Here is a 19,760-nt window from a genome sequence, read left to right as displayed (position 1 = left end):
GCCAGATCCTTAAAAATTAAGTTCTTAAAGAAAGTGACCGCAGGGGCCGTAGGTACAGGGGGTTTGAACAAAGAAGGGTTCGCCAAACCCGAATGCACTGTCCCTGAAGTCACAGCCCTTTCCATAGGAGGGGCTGTATTGGAAACAAGATAACGTTGAATGTTAATCTTTCTAACAAACTTGTGAATATCAATAAATGTGTTGAATTTGTCTAGTGATTTAGGTGGGGCAAACTTAAGGCCTTTATCAAGGATGGCCAGCTCATCCTTGGTTAGCTGTTTAGTACTCAAATTAAATACTCCATGGCCTGTTATACTCTTTTTCCCTTGGATTCTCCCCCCCCCCCCCCTCTGGACCCTCTCTTGGATCTATAGGCCTTTGTGGTCCTTGTCTGGCCTGCTGAAAATCCATCCTAGTGGAGTCATGGCCATATTGACCCTGGTCATAATGGGTTCTAGTATAACCATCGCGATAATCATCGTGGTTATCATAGAGGGGAGCGAACCTATTTTGAGTGTTGATAGGGGTCCGATTATAATAATAGGAATCGTGAGTGGATGGTGTACTTTGATGGTTAGACCTCCTGGGGGAATCTATATATGTCCTATTGCCTTGTTCATAAAAAGGCCTGGACTCATACCGATTGCCCCTGGATCTTCCCCTTTGTCCTTTTGGATTATGATTGTTAGTACCACCTCTAGGTATATGAGGAAGGGTATAGTATCTGGGAGGTCCTCCCCTTGGAGGGGGTGGGCCTTCTCTAATACTGTGTGGATTCATCATGGGACTAGATGGTAATCCCGGTAGCCCAGTATTGGTTGAATTGGAGTTGCCCTGATTCTCACCAGGTAGTGGGTCAGATTGATTAGTTAGGGTGGAGGGATCAGGGGCAGATGTTATGGTTGTCTTCCATCTAAAAACTGTCCCTGATTTGTAATCTCCAACATCCCTGGAATATTTTTTATGTTTTTTATTTTTCTGATCTCTGTCCTCCTTTTCAAGGTGTAACTGTAAATTGGAGGAGAGAGAACCATACTCAGAGGAACTCAAAAAACGTGATAAGTATGACTGCAGCGATATTAGTAGATCAAATAACCACGTGAAAAATATATCAATAAATATCGCGCTGTCAGAAGAAATAAACGTAAATAAGCAGCTAACACATACAAGTGACATAATCATGTAGTAACAACCAAATAAATAAAAGTGTAGCGCTAACAGTTCAAAACATAATCAGTGATCATGTGCATAATGTATATGGTACATACATGTGTATAATAATCCTTAGGGAGCAGTACACATTAAATCCATAGTACAAAGAAAGGTGCTAATAATACACTTATCATACAGTCCAAAGAAATTAGAAAGTCCTTAAAGAAAATATAGCACCAAAAAATTGTGAAGAAACTGTAAGTAAGTGTTGATAGAAGATCCACCACCTCTTAAATTGGGGGCTTACCAGAAAGATTGGACACAGATGGGTATACACCCACTGGGTCAATCTAGCTTGTAACTGTGGGGATCCACGGTGGTATCTGTGCTGCGTAAATCCTGGTAGCCAGGGTGCTTGTGGATATTAGGTATAATATAGGGGATAGATCCACTCAGGCACCCAATGTATATATAGAAAAAATGTAAAGATACATAGTGTGATACTGTATAGAAGATTTAAAACGTGTTTATTGAAGGTAAAAAACTCACATTTAAGAAGAAAAAACAGCGCTTGTAAAAATGCAGATCTCAGGCAATGTTGGTGGTGTCAGCAGTTATTACCGACGCGTTTCGTCCTAGGGGACATCATATGGGGTGCTGCACCACCCCAAACATTGCCGTTATATATATTAAAGGACCCCCATGCTAAACCGTGGCTCCAATCAACTCAGTCGCTCGATTCGAGCGACTTCCGGGTATCAACAAGATGGCGCTGACCGCGTGCGCTCCAAACCTCACTCTCAGATAGAGGGGATGGAGCACACGGGTCTCGGCGTACAACGTGACCTCCGGATATCAACAAGAAGATACCCCAGCCCCCAGCTGGGGGAATTTGCCTCCAGCCTTGCAAACCTTTTTATGGCCAAGTGGGAGGAGGATGTCGTCTACTCAGAACAGAGACCCAATCTGATTCTCTGGGTTAGATATATAGACGACATCCTCCTCCTATGGGATGGCCCCCAGAATCCCTTGAGAACTTCTTTTCTTTTCTTAATAGGAATGATAGGGGAATTTCTCTCACCCTCGAATACAGTTTTACTAAAGTACACTTTCTAGATTTGGATATAGAGATCAATTCTCTACAATTTAAATTTCAAACTCACTTTAAAGCAACTGATCGCAACAGTTTCATACCTATAGACAGTTGCCATCATAAGTCTTGGTTGCGATCAGTCCCTCGTAGCCAGTTTCTAAGGTTACAACGGAATTGCAGCAACACTGATACATTTCAAATACAAGCTTTGTCTTTGAAACAAAGGTTTTTAGACAAAGGTTATGATTCAGCTACTCTTGAAACCGAGATACAACATGCTTTAGAAACGGAAAGGAGATCACTTCTGAGTCCTAAAACTTCTCGTACACCCAGTGACGCCTATAAATATTCTCTAATGACTTCTTTTTCAACTCAACACAGAGATATAAAAACAATAATAGAACGCCACTGGGAAGTATTGAAAAGTGATCATGTCCTAGGTAACATTCTTCCAGAAAGACCTAAAATCATTTACAAGGGGGCACCCTCTATACGGAATAGAGTTGCCCCAAATGTAATTTATCCCAATACGCCCTACTTTCTTTCACGAACTAGTGGGCTATTTTCCGTGCAAAAAGTGCACAGTGTGCAAATATAACATCAGTGGTAGACATAAAACACTTGAATTTCGGTCAAATGTGACCAATAAAACATACCCAATTAAAATGTTCTGCACATGCGCAACTAAGTATGTTGTCTACCTTATCACCTGCCCGTGTGGAAAACACTATGTGGGCCGCACCACTCGGACCTTTTCCACTCGGGTAGGGGAACATGTAGCAAAAATCATTGGGGGTGATACCAAACATACGGTCCCCAGACACTATAGACAGCATCACAGTCGAGATCCGTCTGGAACACAATTCCTTATTATCGATAGATACGTTCCTCCGTGGCGTGGAGAGGCTCTAACTCGTGGTGTATCACAATTGGAAACTTACTGGATATATGAGATCCAGTCCCACTCGCCATTGGGACTCAATGTCGAGTGGGACATTAACGCTTTCATTAACCAATCTTAAAACATCACTGCCTTTTTGTAACTGTCTTTGACTCATTCCCCTCTTGACCCATTTCACATTTTTAACATTTTTATTCGTTACTGTGTATTATATTATTTTTCAATTTTTCCAATTAATATTAGTACTCATAGTATGACCACATGACATATATTAGCCATTTTTGACTTTTATTATTTGTTATGATGGAACTTCATGTTGGGCCGTGGATCCCTTTGTATTGAGTATTTTTTAACATTATTTCTTTTCCCTTTGGATTAGCACCCCTCTGTATGTGTTTGGTACCACGATACATATTGAACCATGAGTGCCATGCATATATATATAGGTGACCTATCAGCCTATTTAACAATGGGCAGAGGTGGTGTATCTTACGTGCAGCCCTCTTATTATCTAGACTGTATGTCGTTACATATTTTTTGTGTTAGTGTTATATTTTGGAAGTATAAACCTTTTTGCCCCATTTTTCCAGTATAAGAGATTTTAACTAAATGCAGGGCTTCCCTTTTCTTTCTTTTCTTGTTTGTTGTTTTTATAGATATAAAAATTTTTTTTTAATGTTATTGGACCCAAGATACAGCGTCGTGACGTCATGATGCTTTTTCTTTACCCATACGCTGCTCACAATATGAGGATGCGGTTCATGCCAGCACCTCCCAGCGAGCCGTGGAGCGCATGACGTCTGGACTCGTGCGCTCCATCCCCTTTGTCTGGAAGTGAGGCTTGGGACGCACGTGGCTGGTATCTTCTTGTTGATATCCGGAGGTCACGTTGTACGCCGAGACCCGTGCGCTCCATCCCCTCTATCTGAGAGTGAGATTTGGAGCGCACGCTGTCGGCGCCATCTTGTTGATACCCGGAAGTCGCTCTAATCGAGCGACGGAGTTGATTGGAGCCACGGTTTAGCATGGGGGTAATTTAATATATATAACGGCAATGTTTGGGGTGGTGCAGCACCCCAGATGATGTCCCCTAGGACGAAACGCGTCGGTAATAACTGCTGACACCACCAACATTGCCTGAGATCTGCATTTTTACAAGCGCTGTTTTTTCTTCTTAAATGTGAGTTTTTTACCTTCAATAAACGAGTTTTAAATCTTCTATACAGTATCACACTATGTATCTTTACATTTTTTCTATATATACATTGGATGCCTGAGTGGATCTATCCCCTATATTATACTTAATATCCGCAAGCACCCTGGCCACCAGGATTTACGCAGCACAGATACCACCGTGGATCCCCACAGTTACAAGCTAGATTGACCCAGTGGGTGTATACCCATCTGTGTCCAATCTTTCTGGTAAGCCCCCAATTTAAGAGGTGGTGGATCTTCTATCAACACTTACTTACAGTTTCTTCACAATTTTTTGGTGCTATATTTTCTTTAAGGACTTTCTAATTTCCTTGGACTGTATGATAAGTGTATTTTTAGCACCTTTCTTTGTACTATGGATTTAATGTGTACTGCTCCCTAAGGATTATTATACACATGTATGTACCATATACATTATGCACATGATCACTGATTATGTTTTGAACTGTTAGCGCTACAATTTTCTTTATTTGGTTGTTACTACATGATTAGGTCACTTGTATGTGCTAGCTGCTTATTTACGTTTATTTCTTCTGACAGCGCGATATTTATTTATAAACTTTTTTTTAGTTTTGGATAGAGTGGAGAGGGGTTAAAATGCTTGTCAGTTTGTATTGCTGTCTGTGTCCCTATTAGGGAGATTCATGCTCTCTATTTGTTCTGTCTACCATTATCATTGAAAGTCAAAGTAAAAGAAAAATAGCGGGGAAATCTTCCAATGGAGACACTAGTTTTGGTGACCTGGGGGTCCCCAAGGTATCCCCTTAATTTGAAGCGATTTCCTCTCACTTCCTGTTTTGGCTATGGGACAGGAAGTGAAGAGAAATCTCCCCAATTGAACACAGATGGAAAAAAAATAAGCTGACAGGAGTTATACCCCTTCCTTATTCTATCTAAAATGAAAAAAAAGTTTTGCCTATAGTTTTATGTAATGGCTTTAATTGCAATTCTGAGTGCAGTGTGCCTCAAAATACATCTCAAATAACAGGGGTTAATTGTTTTATTGCCAAGAAAATGGCAGCATCAAAATGTTTGCAAACACGAGTCTATATCAGCCTTCTTCAACAAGGGTTTCGTGGAGACCTAGGATTCCTCCAGAAGTTGCTAAGGGTTTCTTTAGGCAATCAGCAATCTATGACTTTCAGATAGGTAACAGATCATTGCTTTCGGTGGTTTCCTGTTAGAGGAGAATTATTTCCACTTACCACCAGTTTAATGGGGCCTTTCTTCTACTGACAACTAGAAGGTGGCCCTTGTCCCGGTGACAACTAATATCAGGGCCCTTCTGCATGGACCATAATTGTAAGAGGGCACCTCTTCCAGTGATCACCCACATGTCAGAAGGCCCTATATTGACCACTGATGTAATGGGCTCTACACTGACCATCAATATAACTCCCTGGGATGAGCACACTTACAGGCACAAATGCTAGTCCAGTGATGTAGTGATAAACAGTGCTGTTTTTACTGGTTCTATTTCCAAGTCTATTTACAGGTGGTGTACAGCGTTCCACAAAATAAACAGGGCAAAAATTCCTAAACAAAATCCTAAGGAGTGTCCCGGCACTAACTACACAAATCCCCGTCTTAACTAGTAGGCTGAGCAAACATAATGCTTGTCAGTCTCCACATACAGTTTAACAGCTTCCACCAACCTTTCAGCTCTTACAGACAAGACTTGTCTGCTCCCCAGGCTCTAGAGCACCGACTCTGAGTTCCAGGTGATCCTAAATTTCCACAGGGGAGAGGAGCAAAACCCAAACTAGACAGAGAATTAGAAGTCTCTAAAAGTGTACAAGAGGAACCTGGGAGACGTGTGAACCCAAGAATAGAACTTTTCCAGGCTCCCCCTGAAACATTCTTCTACAGGGGGAACACTACAATTTTTACTGCCTGTATGTATTTTCTGGCCATAATTGTGCATTTGTTGGAAAAAAGCAGACCTGTTTTAAATATGCTAAGTAAACCACATTACTTATTCTTTTGTTTTTATTTCTCAACTTATTGATCACAGTAATGTGCCATGAGCTTTAGCTATATTATTTATCAGCAAAGGCCTGGAATCCTTACAGTTATTCCTCTGTGTTAAAAAGGTTTAGAAAGGCCAGTCTATATTATTATTTTACATTAATCTTCAGATATTGTTACTCACATTTCTTTCTATGATCTCCACTAAAGGTTTCTGCCCATGACACTGCAGGTACTTCTGGTGAAACAGGTTGCCATCAAATGTGTTCCACGGCATCAGGTCCATCATTGTAAAAGGATAGCCACAGGCACAACTTGCTCCCATTAATGTAATTAGGCCACGAAGAAAGAGAAATGCAAGATGAACTGCTCTGGAATCCACAAAAGGATGCTATGGAGAAACAACACATTTTATAAGTCATACAAATGACAAGAATACACTCAATTAAATTGGATACAAAAGTCAACAAACAGTTCTGTATTACGATGTTAGGCAGTACTCCAGGCTAGTAACCAAGAGTTCAAAAGAAAGAGGAATTTTCTTTGATTTGAAATTTTAAACTAAACAAAAAAATGCCTTTTTCTTTGTACAGTAGTAGTCAACTCTCTATGACAGTTCTTGCATTCCAAAATGGTTGGTCAGTAGGAGAACTAATTATGGATCTTTAAAGTCACAGACATATGTGTAGGTATTGGTTTTACATACCTGACTTGTCTTGTAGTAATGGACTGGCCAAAACAAGGTCACTAGAGGGGTCCACCTCAGAGGATGTCAGTTTACATTTAGCAAATCCTAGCAAATCCACAATCTAATGACACCAGAAGTGGCAGAATTACCAATTTTCATTGGTGTCACCAGGCTGGCTCAGCAAATCATTGGGGGCCATTAGCAGCAGGTGACAATTCAGATTGCAGAACACTGCGGCCAACAACTATATTTACATATTTTTAATGTAATTGTTCAGGTTATAGGATGCTAGTATTTCCTACCATTCATTAAAGAAAATTAATCAAAGCATGCCAGATAAAGTTTTGTAAAATTGTCAATACACAGGAAAGTTGGCCATAGATTTTTTTTATCAGCCACCAAGTTGGACAAAGAAATGCTCCCTGTTGGGACATTGTATTCTGAAATTGAGACTCTCTGCTCTCAGGCTGATTGAGAAAATTTTTCCAATAAGCCCGTTCAACAAAAGTTGATGTTGAACACGCATGGATCAAAATTCAGCCGTCCCTGCTGAACTGGATGAGCTTGGATCCATCTATGGCCAGTTTAAGATTTTGTTTGCAAAAAAATATCAAGTTCACAATAGAAAATTGTGATTTGGTATATTGAGTAGGATGGCCTTGATGTTACACGATTGTTGGTAAAAATAGGATTTTTGTACTCACTGTAACAAAATCCATTTCTCTGAGTTCATTGATGGACACAGCGCTCCATTAATCCTGACTATAGGGTTATATCACCCTCTGGACTAGACAGAACAAAAAACTTGGCTACGCCCATGGGCCGTGCTCAGCTGGTATATAACCCCCTCCCTGCTATAGGCATTCAGTTTAGTAGCAAGCAGTATTAGAAGTATCAAAAATGACTTAGAGGAGTGGGTACTGTGTCCGTCGATGAACTCAGAGAAATGGATTTTACGGTGAATACAAAAATCCTATTTTCTCTTTAGTTCATCGACGGACACAGCGCTCCATTAATCTTAACTATAGGAACGTCCAAAAGCAGAGCCAAAAGGAAAATGAGGGGTGGGGAAAATAACCCAAGGCTAAACACCAGAGCCCAAACCAGGTTACAGGAGCTAAACCAGGACATAGGAGCCCCATCTGAAATAAAAATTGAAAGAAAAACACCCCTCAAGAAGAAACAGACCCTCTTAAACACCAGCCTGCAAAACCTTGCGGCCAAAAGAAGCATCCGTAGATGCCAAAATATCTACTTTGTAGAATTTGGTGGGCGTATGCACCGTCGACCAAGTGGCCGCCTTGCAAACCTGAGATACTGATGCTTGATGGCGGAAGGCTCAGTAGAATGCGCTGTGACAGGGAAAGGAGGAACCTGACCTTTAACAGAATAGGCCCGAGTCCCCTCTGCCTGATCCATCTAGAGATGGTAGCCAAAAAAGCAGCCAGCCATCCTTGTGTAACCACAAAAAGCGAGTCTGACCTCCGAAAGGACTCCGTGGCTGCCAGATACACCCGAATCGCTCGAACCACATCCAAGGCATGCAAAGCAAATTCCTTGGGATGAGCTGGCTTGGGACACAAGGAAGGCAACACAATGTCATCATTCAAATGGAATTTAGGTAGGAACGATGGACAGGGACGAAGAACCACCTTATCTCTGTGGACCACCAAATAGGGTGTACAACAGGATAATGCCGCCAACTCTGATACCCTACGAGCCAATATAATAGCCATTACGAATGCCACCTTCTGGGACAACGTAGGCAAGGGAATCTCTCGAATATTCTCAAATGGAGGTTTCTAGAGAGCAGAGAGCACTAATGCCGCGTACACACGGTCGGACTTTACGGCAGACTTTGCCCGGCGGACTTTTCGACGTATTTTACGACGGACTTTCTGAATGAACGGACTTGCCTACACACAATCCACCAAAGTCTGTCAATTCGTACGTGATGACGTACGACCGGACTAAAACAAGGAAGTTCATAGCCAGTAGCCAATAGCTGCCCTAGCGTGGCTTTTTGTCCGTCGAACTAGCATACAGACGAGCGGACTTTTCGACCGGACTCGATTTCAACGGATTAATTTAAAACATGTTTCAAATCTAAGTCCGTCCAACTTTTGAGAAAACAAAGTCCACTGGAGCCCACACACGATCGAATTGTCTGACGAAATCCAGTTCGCCGGGCAAAGTAGGCCGTAAAGTCCACTCATGTGTACGCGGCATAAGTTTAAATCCCATGGCGGCAAAAGAGACCATACAGGCGGAGCCACATGCCAAACTCCCTGAATTAAATTAGGAACTGAAGAGTGCGTGGCTATGGGTCACTGAAAGAAGATTGCTAAGGTAGACACCTGGCCCTTAAATGGTACTCAAGGCCAACTTCTGCTCAATGCCCCAGAGAAGAAAGGCCTAGATCCGAACTACAGAAAAGTAACGAGGATGAACGCCAATCGACTCACACCAAGAAATGCACGCTTTCCACTTACAATGGTATATCTTAGTAGAAGTCGACTGCCTCACCTTCAACATATTAGGGATCACCGATCCAGACAAACTTCTATCCCTCAGTACCTGGCTTTCAACAGCCAAGCCATCAAACCCAGCGACCGTAAAGCAGGATGGAAGCTCAGCCCTTGGTACAAATGGTCCGTTCTGAGATGTAGCCCCCAAGGGACGTTTACGGCCACCAGAATGACTAGAGGCCCTTCGCTCTCGATCCTTCGCAGGCACCGCAGAGGAAGCTAGAGAAGAGGAAAGTATTGGCTCCACAGTAGCACTAAGACAACTGCAGTGTCTACCAGAGGAACCCGTGACCTCGCCACGAACCTCAGTATCTTCCTGTTGAACCAAACCTGCTGAAGAAGCCACATACAGGCCTGTGCAAATGGGACTGCCTTGAAGGTGGACACCAACAGGCCCAGAACCTGTATGCAAGTCGGGAGAGAAGACTGCCTGCGTGACAGCAGCTGGCGAATCATGGCCTGTGGTTCCCGAATTTTGACCAGAAGGACCACCCTAGTCAACATTAAATCCAGAGTCAGACCAGGTGATTAAATTCCCTGGACGGGGATAGGGGGGACTTTGGATAGTTCGGACGTCACCTGAACATTTGCAGGAATTATATCTGCACAAGGAGACTCAGTGCCTAAAACCCCCCCGAAACAGATAAACTCTACCCCCCTCCTTTGGTACCCCCGAAAGGATCATTTTGTGGATCCCCTTGATGCCCACACAGGAGGTCCATGAGGCCGGAAACTAGCGAAGATGCCCCCCCTCCCAGTTATGGGTGAGGGCAGACCTTCATGCTGAAGAGGTCCTGTTTGCAGGTCCGGAGAAGCCAGTTCTAGGCTTACCAGACCAAGGTTGCTAGAAACCTCCCAGGGAAGACTTGAAAGATCCATTAGGGAGGACTCCACTGCCGCCATTTTACTTGCAAGCGCTTTGTATTCTGAAATGTAAGTGATTTTCCTTTTAATACATTTTTTATGGTTTACGGAATTACGCTATGAGCCCCTTCTTCATTACATGTGGGTAATGTCCGTTGGTGTCCGAGCTTCCATATGAAGAAGACCTCTTTGGGATAGCAACGTTACAACTTCACCATTCACCAGCCCTTGGTTCCCTACCTTCATTGCCAGTGAGCAATCCAAGCCTGTTTGACCCATATAGCGTATGCTAGGTGGGTCCCAACTTTCTGGTAAGCCTCCAGTCATCCTAGGTGCCGGTTTCGCACAAGTGTTTGTCAGCACATGTTGGATTATATACAGAAATCTCTCACGAGTATATGTTTTGGAATTTATCACCATTGCAAAATTTATGTTCATCGTACCTGCACATTCAGTTTTGGACTTTATTGCCATTTTTACATCCTGTTATCACTTTTGGTGACCCTAAGGCTTTATAACATAAGTGTTCTATATGTATGAATGTTCACAAAGTATACAAAACACTATCTTTTCACAATTCATTTTGCTATTATATGTGGTATAGCAATATTCTCTTTCTCATTTTTTAGCGCTACACTTGGTTACATATGATTTATTACAAATTTTCTATTTGTTGTGTTAGCTGCTTACATCTATGACTTTTTTGGAGTAAGCGTATGGTTTATAGGTTTTTTATGCGCAAGGTTGCTAGAAACCTCCCAGGGAAGACTTGAAAGATCCATTTCCCTTATCTGCAGTCCGGGAAGCACAAAATAATTCTTAATGGGCTAAGAAGGAGGGCCCACGTTTGCTACGAGGCTCCTTCCCTTTTCTAGACTGTGGCAGCAAGGTACTCCCCCCCCCCGTGAGACCCTTAATGATTTCATCCAGAGTAGCTCCAAACAGGCGATCGCCTTGAAAGGGCAGATCAATGAGAGCTTTCTTTGAGGCTTGGTCTGCAGACCAATTCTTAAGCCACAGCACGCGCCTAATCACTACCGCTGAAACAGAGAGCTTGGACAGCACGGGAGCCGCATCCAACGCTGCACCACAAATAAACTGCAACCCCTAGACCAGTGACGGCGAACCTTGGCACCCCAGATGTTTTAGAACTACATTTCACATGATGCTCATGCACTCTGCAGTGTAGTGGAGCATCATGGGAAATGTAGTTCCAAAACATCTGGGTTGCCAAGGTTCGCTATCACTGCCCTAGACTAACTAGTCCCCCAGATCAATGTAAGCAGAGGGAACCTGCTCATTCTCCAGACCCTGGCGCAAAAGTTTGGCCCATTCAGTTAGGGTCTGAGACACCAAGGCCATGGCCAGGACCAGTCGCAGTGCCGACCCTGCCATAGTAAACATGCTGCTTGCCACAGACTCTGCTTTCCTATCGGTGGACCAGTCAACTTTTTAAAAAGTGATTCCTCAAATGGGTAACGTACTGCAAAACGTTTAAGGACCACAAAAGGTTGCTTTGGTTATCCCTCACTCCTTATAGACAAATCTGTCAAAATAGGGAAGATAAGGAAACACCTTAGCTGCACGAGGCATCTTAGGTGTACCAAAAGGGACAGCCACGTCTGTGGCCACATCCTCCATTTTTAAAGTCTTACATACTGCAGTAACAAGTGCGTCCACCAGCATTTTCTTATTCGCTGCTGCAACCTCACTATCGGAGGGATCTGGGAGCGTGGTATAAAGTCCCACTGGACGGGCCACGTCCACAGCAGCCTCAGAATCAGATGAGCCAGACTAAGCAGGAGAAGGCGGAGGGCGCTTCCTGCTAGACTTTTGCCCACATGTCACTTCCACCCAGGATACCAAGGACTGTCAGCGCATTAATGAGGAGCTAGGTTTCCGAGGGGCCTGGCGCCTCCATGAGGAGGTCAGTGAAGATGTGATCCTGAGGCTTCATAGGGATAAGGGAGACTCCGCAGCAACAAAAAAGTTTTGGCACCGCTATGGACCCCCCACACCCAGGACAATCTGTCCTTGCTAGCAGAGTGAGGGATCCCCAAGGACTCACCACTACTAAGCCAGGGGAGCGCTATATGTTTGGAACTATCAGCTTCTCCATATGTGCCTATACAGTTTTTTGGGGGGAAGAGGAGGGCCCGGAAGCCCAGGCACCATCGCGCAGCTCCACCTGTTTTCAGCGTCATGCCAGACCAAGTGAAAATGGCTGCCGTGGTGTCACAGGCTACCAAGACATGGCCGCTGGATGGAGACCAACAAAGCCAAAGGAAAATGGCTGCTGTGATGTCACGACTACCAAAACATGGCCGCCGGAGACCAAACCCAAGAAAAAATGGCCGATGTGAGCAGCAGACAGCCTGTGCAGTGTGCGGCACTGTCTCCTGAGCTAGCTGTAATATCTGCTGCGCCCTCTGCACTGGGACCTCCAGCAGACCCCAAGTACTGCACCCCACACCCCATAAGCCCCCAAGGAAACATCCACAGAGGGGGAATGGAGGGGGGGAAACCCTATCTTAACCAAGGGATTAGGATGGGAGGAGGAAAACCTGCAGGCAGGTATGACCATCCCCGGAGGGTACCCGCATCCTCCCCACCCTGCACAGAGGAGGAGAGGGTCACTCCAGACAGAACCCCTCGCCACCGAAGTGTGGGTACTGTCGGTCAGGGGGGAGCTGCGACTTGGACCAAAGCCCAGTCATATGCGACCCTGCGAGATGTTTACCTCCTGGGCCAGCCTTTGTCCATTGAGGCTATGTGGCAGCCGACCTAGCGTGTAGCCCGTCGTCCAGCCCGGCAGTTGATTGTAGATCTCCCAGGAAAAAAGGCAAAGAGATGCATGGAAGGAGAAAAAAAAATTGCTAGGACCAAAAAATCCCAGCAGGGAGCCTAGGTCCTTACTCCTGACTAGAAAGAAAAAAACGGAATGCCTATAGCAGGGAGCGGGTTATATACCAGCTGAGGATGGCCCATGGGCATAGCCAAGTTTTTGTTCTGCCTAGTCCTACTCCTGCAGAGGGCGATATAACCCTATAGTGAGGATTAATGAAGCGCTGTGTCTGTTGATGAACTAAAGAGAAAAGCAGCCATTTTATAATGCTATATTTAACAAGAAGCCACACACATTGGTCCTAACATTGTACAGATTGCAGAATGGCTAGAGACAGAAAGCACTGTATAGTTTTCTAAATCAACATATACTTTTTGCTGACTTCATTAGCGCTTCAAAACGACCACAGGTGTTTTCAATCTATAGTGATACACAAAGACAATAAAACAACTGCCAACATATATTACTTCACCTAAATACCTAACCACACCTCTCACAGAGATCCCTTTGATTTTACTCTGTTGGAATTTTATACATTGTTTACTTTCTAGTACTCAGTATGTTTCCGTCACCTGTGTAATTCCACGTTGGTGGCAGAACTTCAGTAGGACAAAGGTTGTATTTACTGCAGGTGCCATTCTTATATCGCTATATGTAGCTTATTTTAAGCAAAGCTAGAGTATAGCTAAACCTCCAACTACCCAAATAAATGAGAGATTTCCTTTATTAGATGTTCACATTTAATAAAATATATTGGGCCAAAAGTTACATATTACCAACATCTGTCAAGGTTAGGATTGTAGAGGAGAGGGAACTGGGTGCTATTCAAATTATAGCCATTAAAGTGGTGTTCCACCCAAAAAAAAAAAAAATACATGAATATTCCTAAAAAAAAATTAAAAAAAAATTTGGAATTTTTTTTTTTTAACTCACCTCTAAATGCCTGTTGCTAGGGGGTCCCTCGTAGTCTGCCTCTTTCAGTGCCTGGGCTGGTGACATCACTTCCCCCTCGGCACAGGAAGGACTCGGCTCTGCTCCCTCCCTCTTGTCAATCACCTGGGACCCATTACAGGTCCCAGGTGACAGAGCGGCAAATCACCGCGCGCGGCGCCGCTCGCGCATGTGCAGTGGATGCCCGGCTGTGAAGCCACAGCCCGGCGCCCACAGTTGCAATGCCGGCACCGCCGAATGGAGGGGGAGGCGAGTGGGGCTTTGATCCCCCGCATCGCTGGACCCTGGGACAGGTAAGTGTCCAATTAAAAGTCAGCAGCTGCAGTATTTGTAGCTGCTGACTTTTAATTTTTTTTTTTTTAATGGGCCCTCCTCTTTAACTAGACTGCTAATTTCTGCAGGTTTAGCTGTCTACATACATTAACTGGTTGTCAGACATCAGCAAATATCTCAATTGACATTCATTTTTTTTAAATTAAAACAGTCCTTAACTTTGCCAAATTTTACAAATTACTAAATGTTTCATAATTATTTAGCTTATTAACAAGTGTATAATCAAAGAACAAAAGTAAGATCCTGTTAGCACTAGATGCATTAGGGACTATGGTGACCTCCTACACATGCTATAGAACTGTCTGAAGCTAGTATGTTACTGAGAGTGAGTCGTTGGCACCCTCGATGGAGTGTTACAAAATTATCATTCCTAAGGATTAGGGATGGGCGAACGGTTTGGCCCGAGCATAAGTTCGGGCTGAACTTTGGTTGTTCAGATGTTCTGCGAACACCGAACAATATGCGGTGTTCGGGGCAAATTCAAAAGCCGCCGGAACACCATTAAAGTCTATGGGACACTAACATGAAAAATCAAAAGTGCTCATTTTAAAGGCTTATATGCAAGTTATTGTCATAAGAAGTGTTTGGGGACCCGGGTCCTGCCCCAGGGGACATGTATCAATTGAAAAAAAAAAGTTTTAAAAACGGCCGTTTTTTTGGGAGCAGTGATTTTTTTTTAATGCTTAAAGTGAAACAATAAAAATGAAATATTCCTTTTAAATGTTGTGCCTGGGGGTGTCTATAGTATGCCTGTAAAGTGGCACATTTTTCCTGTGTTTAGAACAATACCACAGCAAAATGACATTTCTAAAGGAAAAAAGTCATTTAAAACTGATCGCAGCTGTAATAAATTGTCCGGTCTTGGCAATATAGATAAAACTCATGGAAAAAAAGAGCATGGGATTCCCCCCCCCAGTCCTTTACCAGGCCCTTTGGGTGTGGTATGAATATTAAGGGGAACCCGAACCAAAATGAAAAAAAAAAAAAATGCATGGGGGTCCCGAGACCCGACAATTCATTACTGCTGCGATTAGTTTTAAATGAAAATTTTTCCTTTAGAAATGTCATTTTGCTGTGGTACTGTTCTAAACATGGGAAAACTGCGCCATTTTACAGGCATACTATAGACACCCTCCAGGCACAATATTTAAAGGAATATTTTATTTTTATTGTTTCACTTTAAGCATTAAAAAAAAAAACACTGCTGCCGAAAAAACGTCAGTTTTTAAAAAAAATGTTTGCATTTATACATGTCCCCTGGGGCAGAACACAGGTTCCCAAACACTTTTTATGACATTAACTTGCATATAAGCCTTTAAAATGAGCACTTTTGATTATTCATGTTCGTGTCACATAGACTTTAATGGTGTTCGTGTGTTCTGCCAAATTTTTTGCCTGTTCGCGTGTTCTACTGAGAACCGAACAGGAGGGTGTTCGACTCATCCCTACTAAGGATCTCCTCACTTGCATTCTAGGATGCATGGAACATCATATTTTACATACACAAAATGATATTGTGAGCATTATTCCAGGCCTGTAAATGAATCCTTATGCGCTGGAAATAATAAAGAATACAATCTCTGCTCCAGTTTGTCCCCAATGCCCATTTACTCCTCTGCCATTTTGATTTTGCCACAGAATTGAGAATTTAAATTTAGCCTGTTATTGACAGATCACACATCATGAGTGTCACTGATCCCCTGCAGGGCAGTACGGCAAAGCGGTTAGAATTGGAATCGAAGGCTTAGCTGTTGTGTTGTTAGGTCTGTCTATATTACATTTTAGGTTACAGAAGGCTTAAAACAGCTGAGTGCATTAGAGAAACAGTATTCACTAAGGTCTCCCTATTTCATTTTATTTAGAATAGTAAATAAGAATTCTCATCTGCTGCACTTGACAACAACTCCACCTTTGTGCTTATGTTCTTTTCTCCGGTTTTCATAAATTGGCCTCAGTGGTGCCCACTGAGCTAGCATGTATGCATACAGAGCAGGCAATCCTTGTATGGATCCAATCTCTGGGGATCAATAATCTATTTGAAAAAACCTACTCGGGGAGGGTGGCCTACTCCAGTAGATGGGCCTGAGGTCTGAACCAATCTGGTAACCACTCACTGTGAGAAGTGGGACCTTTTGAACCTTTTTTGCTTTTTTTCCCCTTGTCTTTTCTTAATACAGCTAATCATCTAACATCTACATCTAATGTTTTCTTTTCTTTTGGCTGATACATCATATAGATGTTTAATACTGGCCATTGAGTATACTTCACCTGCTTTTTATGTTTTCGTAGACTTTTTCTGTATTTCTGGGATACAGCTTTTGAATGCAAGTCTTCAGATGTAACATTAGAACTTTACTTCATTAGTTCTCTGTTGACTGCTATGTGTTTTATGCTGTTTTGACAACTATACCTTTGATATCTGTAACTGTAAATGCTGATCAAGAATGGGATGTAATCTATAATAGCATGGTTATGTCAAACTATGAAGGAACTTTCATTTAAATTCCAATAAAAAAGTTGAAATAGAAAAAAATCCCCTACACAGCCACAGATTATTTCTCTGGGGTTTGGTGTAATCTGAAGTTATCCACAAACATCCTGAAATGGACAGGATTAGGAAACAAATCTTACCCATGGTACATTTATGGTATATAAGAAAAAAAATTACATAAGATCAGCTATTTCACAAAATCTGCTTGCAGGATCAGTCAATAAAAAGTCAGGACAAGAACAATCAAAAATGACTTTCTAAAATGTTGATTAAAGTGAAAAGCATCGAATTGAAGGTGAAAGTAAACAAGAGAATGAAAAATAGTATACACCCAATTAATCTAACCTCTTTTGTTAATGAGTCAGCTATTTATATAGGACATGGTAACATAGGTTAACTTTTACCGCATAATATATAGTTTGTTGACTGGGAGCAGCCATTATTGATAACGAAGAGATCTGTTCAGCAAATAATGAAAAAACATGCAATAATAGAAAAGCTTTGGCCTGGTTTTTAAAACTGCACTCATTATTATATAAAAATGTAATCTTGAGCATATACTGTATAGCTATAATTTAGCCAGTGTATTTAATAGATTAAAGCTGAACCCCAGGAAAGCCACAAAATACAAAGTTGACCTCTTATGCCACGTACACACGATCGGTTTTCTCAACGGAAAAAGATATGGTCACGCAAACGTTCGCTGAAATTACGAATGTCAAGAACGCGGTGACGTACAACACTACAACAAGCCGAGAAAATGACGTTCAATGCTTCCGAGCATGCGTCGAATTGTTTCCTAGCATGAGTAGGGATTTTACGCATCGGAATCATGTGTAGGGATTTTACGCGTCGGAATTGCCACAGACCATGGTCGCATTTTCGGATAGGAACTTTTCCCGACCGAAAAATTGAGAGCATGTTCTCAATCTTTTGCTGGCTGGAATTCTGCCAGCAAAAGACCGATGGAGCATACACACGGTCGCATTTTCCGACGAAAAAATCTCATCGGTCTTTTGCGGGGCGAAATTCCGACCGTGTGTACGCGGCATAACGCAGCTGGGTTAAGAGAACACACAGTCTGCTGATTAAACAAAATCAAAATAGTAACACATATGTGATTAATCCTCTGCTCACTCTACCCTCTCCTCATGTTCACTGTCAGCATATGTGTACATCAACAGAGCGTAACTGCCTACTAAATCTGAACCTCCCTTTTCTAAGTGCTGCTGTATTATGAATTCTAATTTTACAAAAAAATAAATAAATGCGCATACTGAATATATGCAGCAAGAAAAATGTGCATCTCTTATTTTTTGCAAGTCAGTCTGCAAAGCATTGCAACCACAATCAGTGGATTGCAGGTGCAATGCCAAGCTCCTGCAGACTCTTCATCCAGTTTCCTGTCTGTACCAAGGTACGCACTTTCAGTTGGAGAGCTGGAGAAAGTGTCAATGGACTTCAAGTGTTTTGATCACTGCACTTGTGTTCCATTGAGAAGTACAAGACAGAACTTGTAGTTCATTCCTTCACAGAACTCTGTGAATGAATGAATGACACAACTGCGCAGGCAGAACACTGAAGTTGGGAAACTGGAAAGAGTGCTGAGAAGGGCAACTTAATTACTAAGGGGAGGGAGGACATCACCTATGAGGAAAGGTTAGCTGAAATAATCCAATCCTAAAACGGAAATAAACACATCAATTTAACAGTTTCAAACAACAGTTATGCCCTGTACACACGGTCGGATTTTCCAATGGAAAATGTCTGATAGGACCTTGTTGTCGGAAATTCCGACCGACCGTGTGTGGGCTCCATCACACATTTTCCATCGGAATTTCCGACACACAAAGTTTGAGAGCTTGCTATAACATTTTCCGACAACAAAATCCGTTGTCGGAAATTCCAGTTGTGTGTACACAAATCCGACGCACAAAGTGCCACGCATGCTCAGAATAAATTAGGAGAAGAAAGCTGTTGGCTACTGCCCCGTTTATAGTCCCGACGTACGTGTTTTACGTCACCGCATTCAGAATGATCAGATTTTACGACAACTTTGTGTGACCGTGTGTATGCAAGACAAGTTTGAGCCAACAACTGTTGGAAAAAATCCATGGATTTTGTTGTTGGAATGTCCGATCAATGTCTGACCGTGTGTACAGGGCATAACATTCCTGGCATGTGGCGGGAATGTAACTGTCACATTGGTTGTGCTCTCGACCAAACTGTCAAACCATCAAATGTCTAGTATCACAAATGATCACATGTGCAGCATTATGGCAATTCAATATTAAACAGAGACCAAGATGACAGCTTCTTTGGCTGAAAACGATAGGAAGGTTTAATACTGCTTTAAGAAAAGGTGATTAAAGCGGTGTTTCAGGCTGGGGACAAAAATTAAAACTCAGCAGCTACAAATACTGTAGCTGCTGACTTTTAATAGGACACTTACCTGTCCAGGGAGCCCGCGACGTCGGCACCCCAAACCGATCCGTCTATCGGCTTCAGGTGCAAGCGCCGGCATTGCAAGTAAGGGAAGCCGGCAGTGAAGCCGGGTTCCTACTGAGCATGCACGAGTCGCACAGTGCTTTCTGAATGGTCTCTTCGTATTCTGGGGACACACACAGGTCCTAGAAGGCAATGGGAGGAAGGAGGAGGGCACAATAAAACCGTCTGGTGACATGGGATGGAAGTCCCAAAGAAAACACACCAAAAAGGTATGAAAAAGAAA

At 42.8% G+C, this 19,760-nt stretch overlaps 1 protein-coding gene across 2 annotated transcripts in view; it reads right to left on the bottom strand.

The window, feature by feature from the left end:
- FAM120B (family with sequence similarity 120 member B) overlaps positions 1-19,760 on the bottom strand; it is a 248,490-nt gene that overhangs the window by 59,313 nt on the left and 169,417 nt on the right. For both annotated transcript variants that reach the window (XM_073628010.1, XM_073628009.1), the window contains exon 7: positions 6,514-6,720. In XM_073628010.1, coding sequence (XP_073484111.1) covers positions 6,514-6,720 — 207 coding nt within the window. The remainder of the gene's footprint in view (positions 1-6,513; positions 6,721-19,760) is intronic.

This window comes from Aquarana catesbeiana, linkage group LG04 (assembly GCF_042186555.1).
Source record: "Aquarana catesbeiana isolate 2022-GZ linkage group LG04, ASM4218655v1, whole genome shotgun sequence".
NCBI lineage: Eukaryota > Metazoa > Chordata > Amphibia > Anura > Ranidae > Aquarana > Aquarana catesbeiana.
This window is presented reverse-complemented; position numbering and strand designations above follow the sequence as displayed.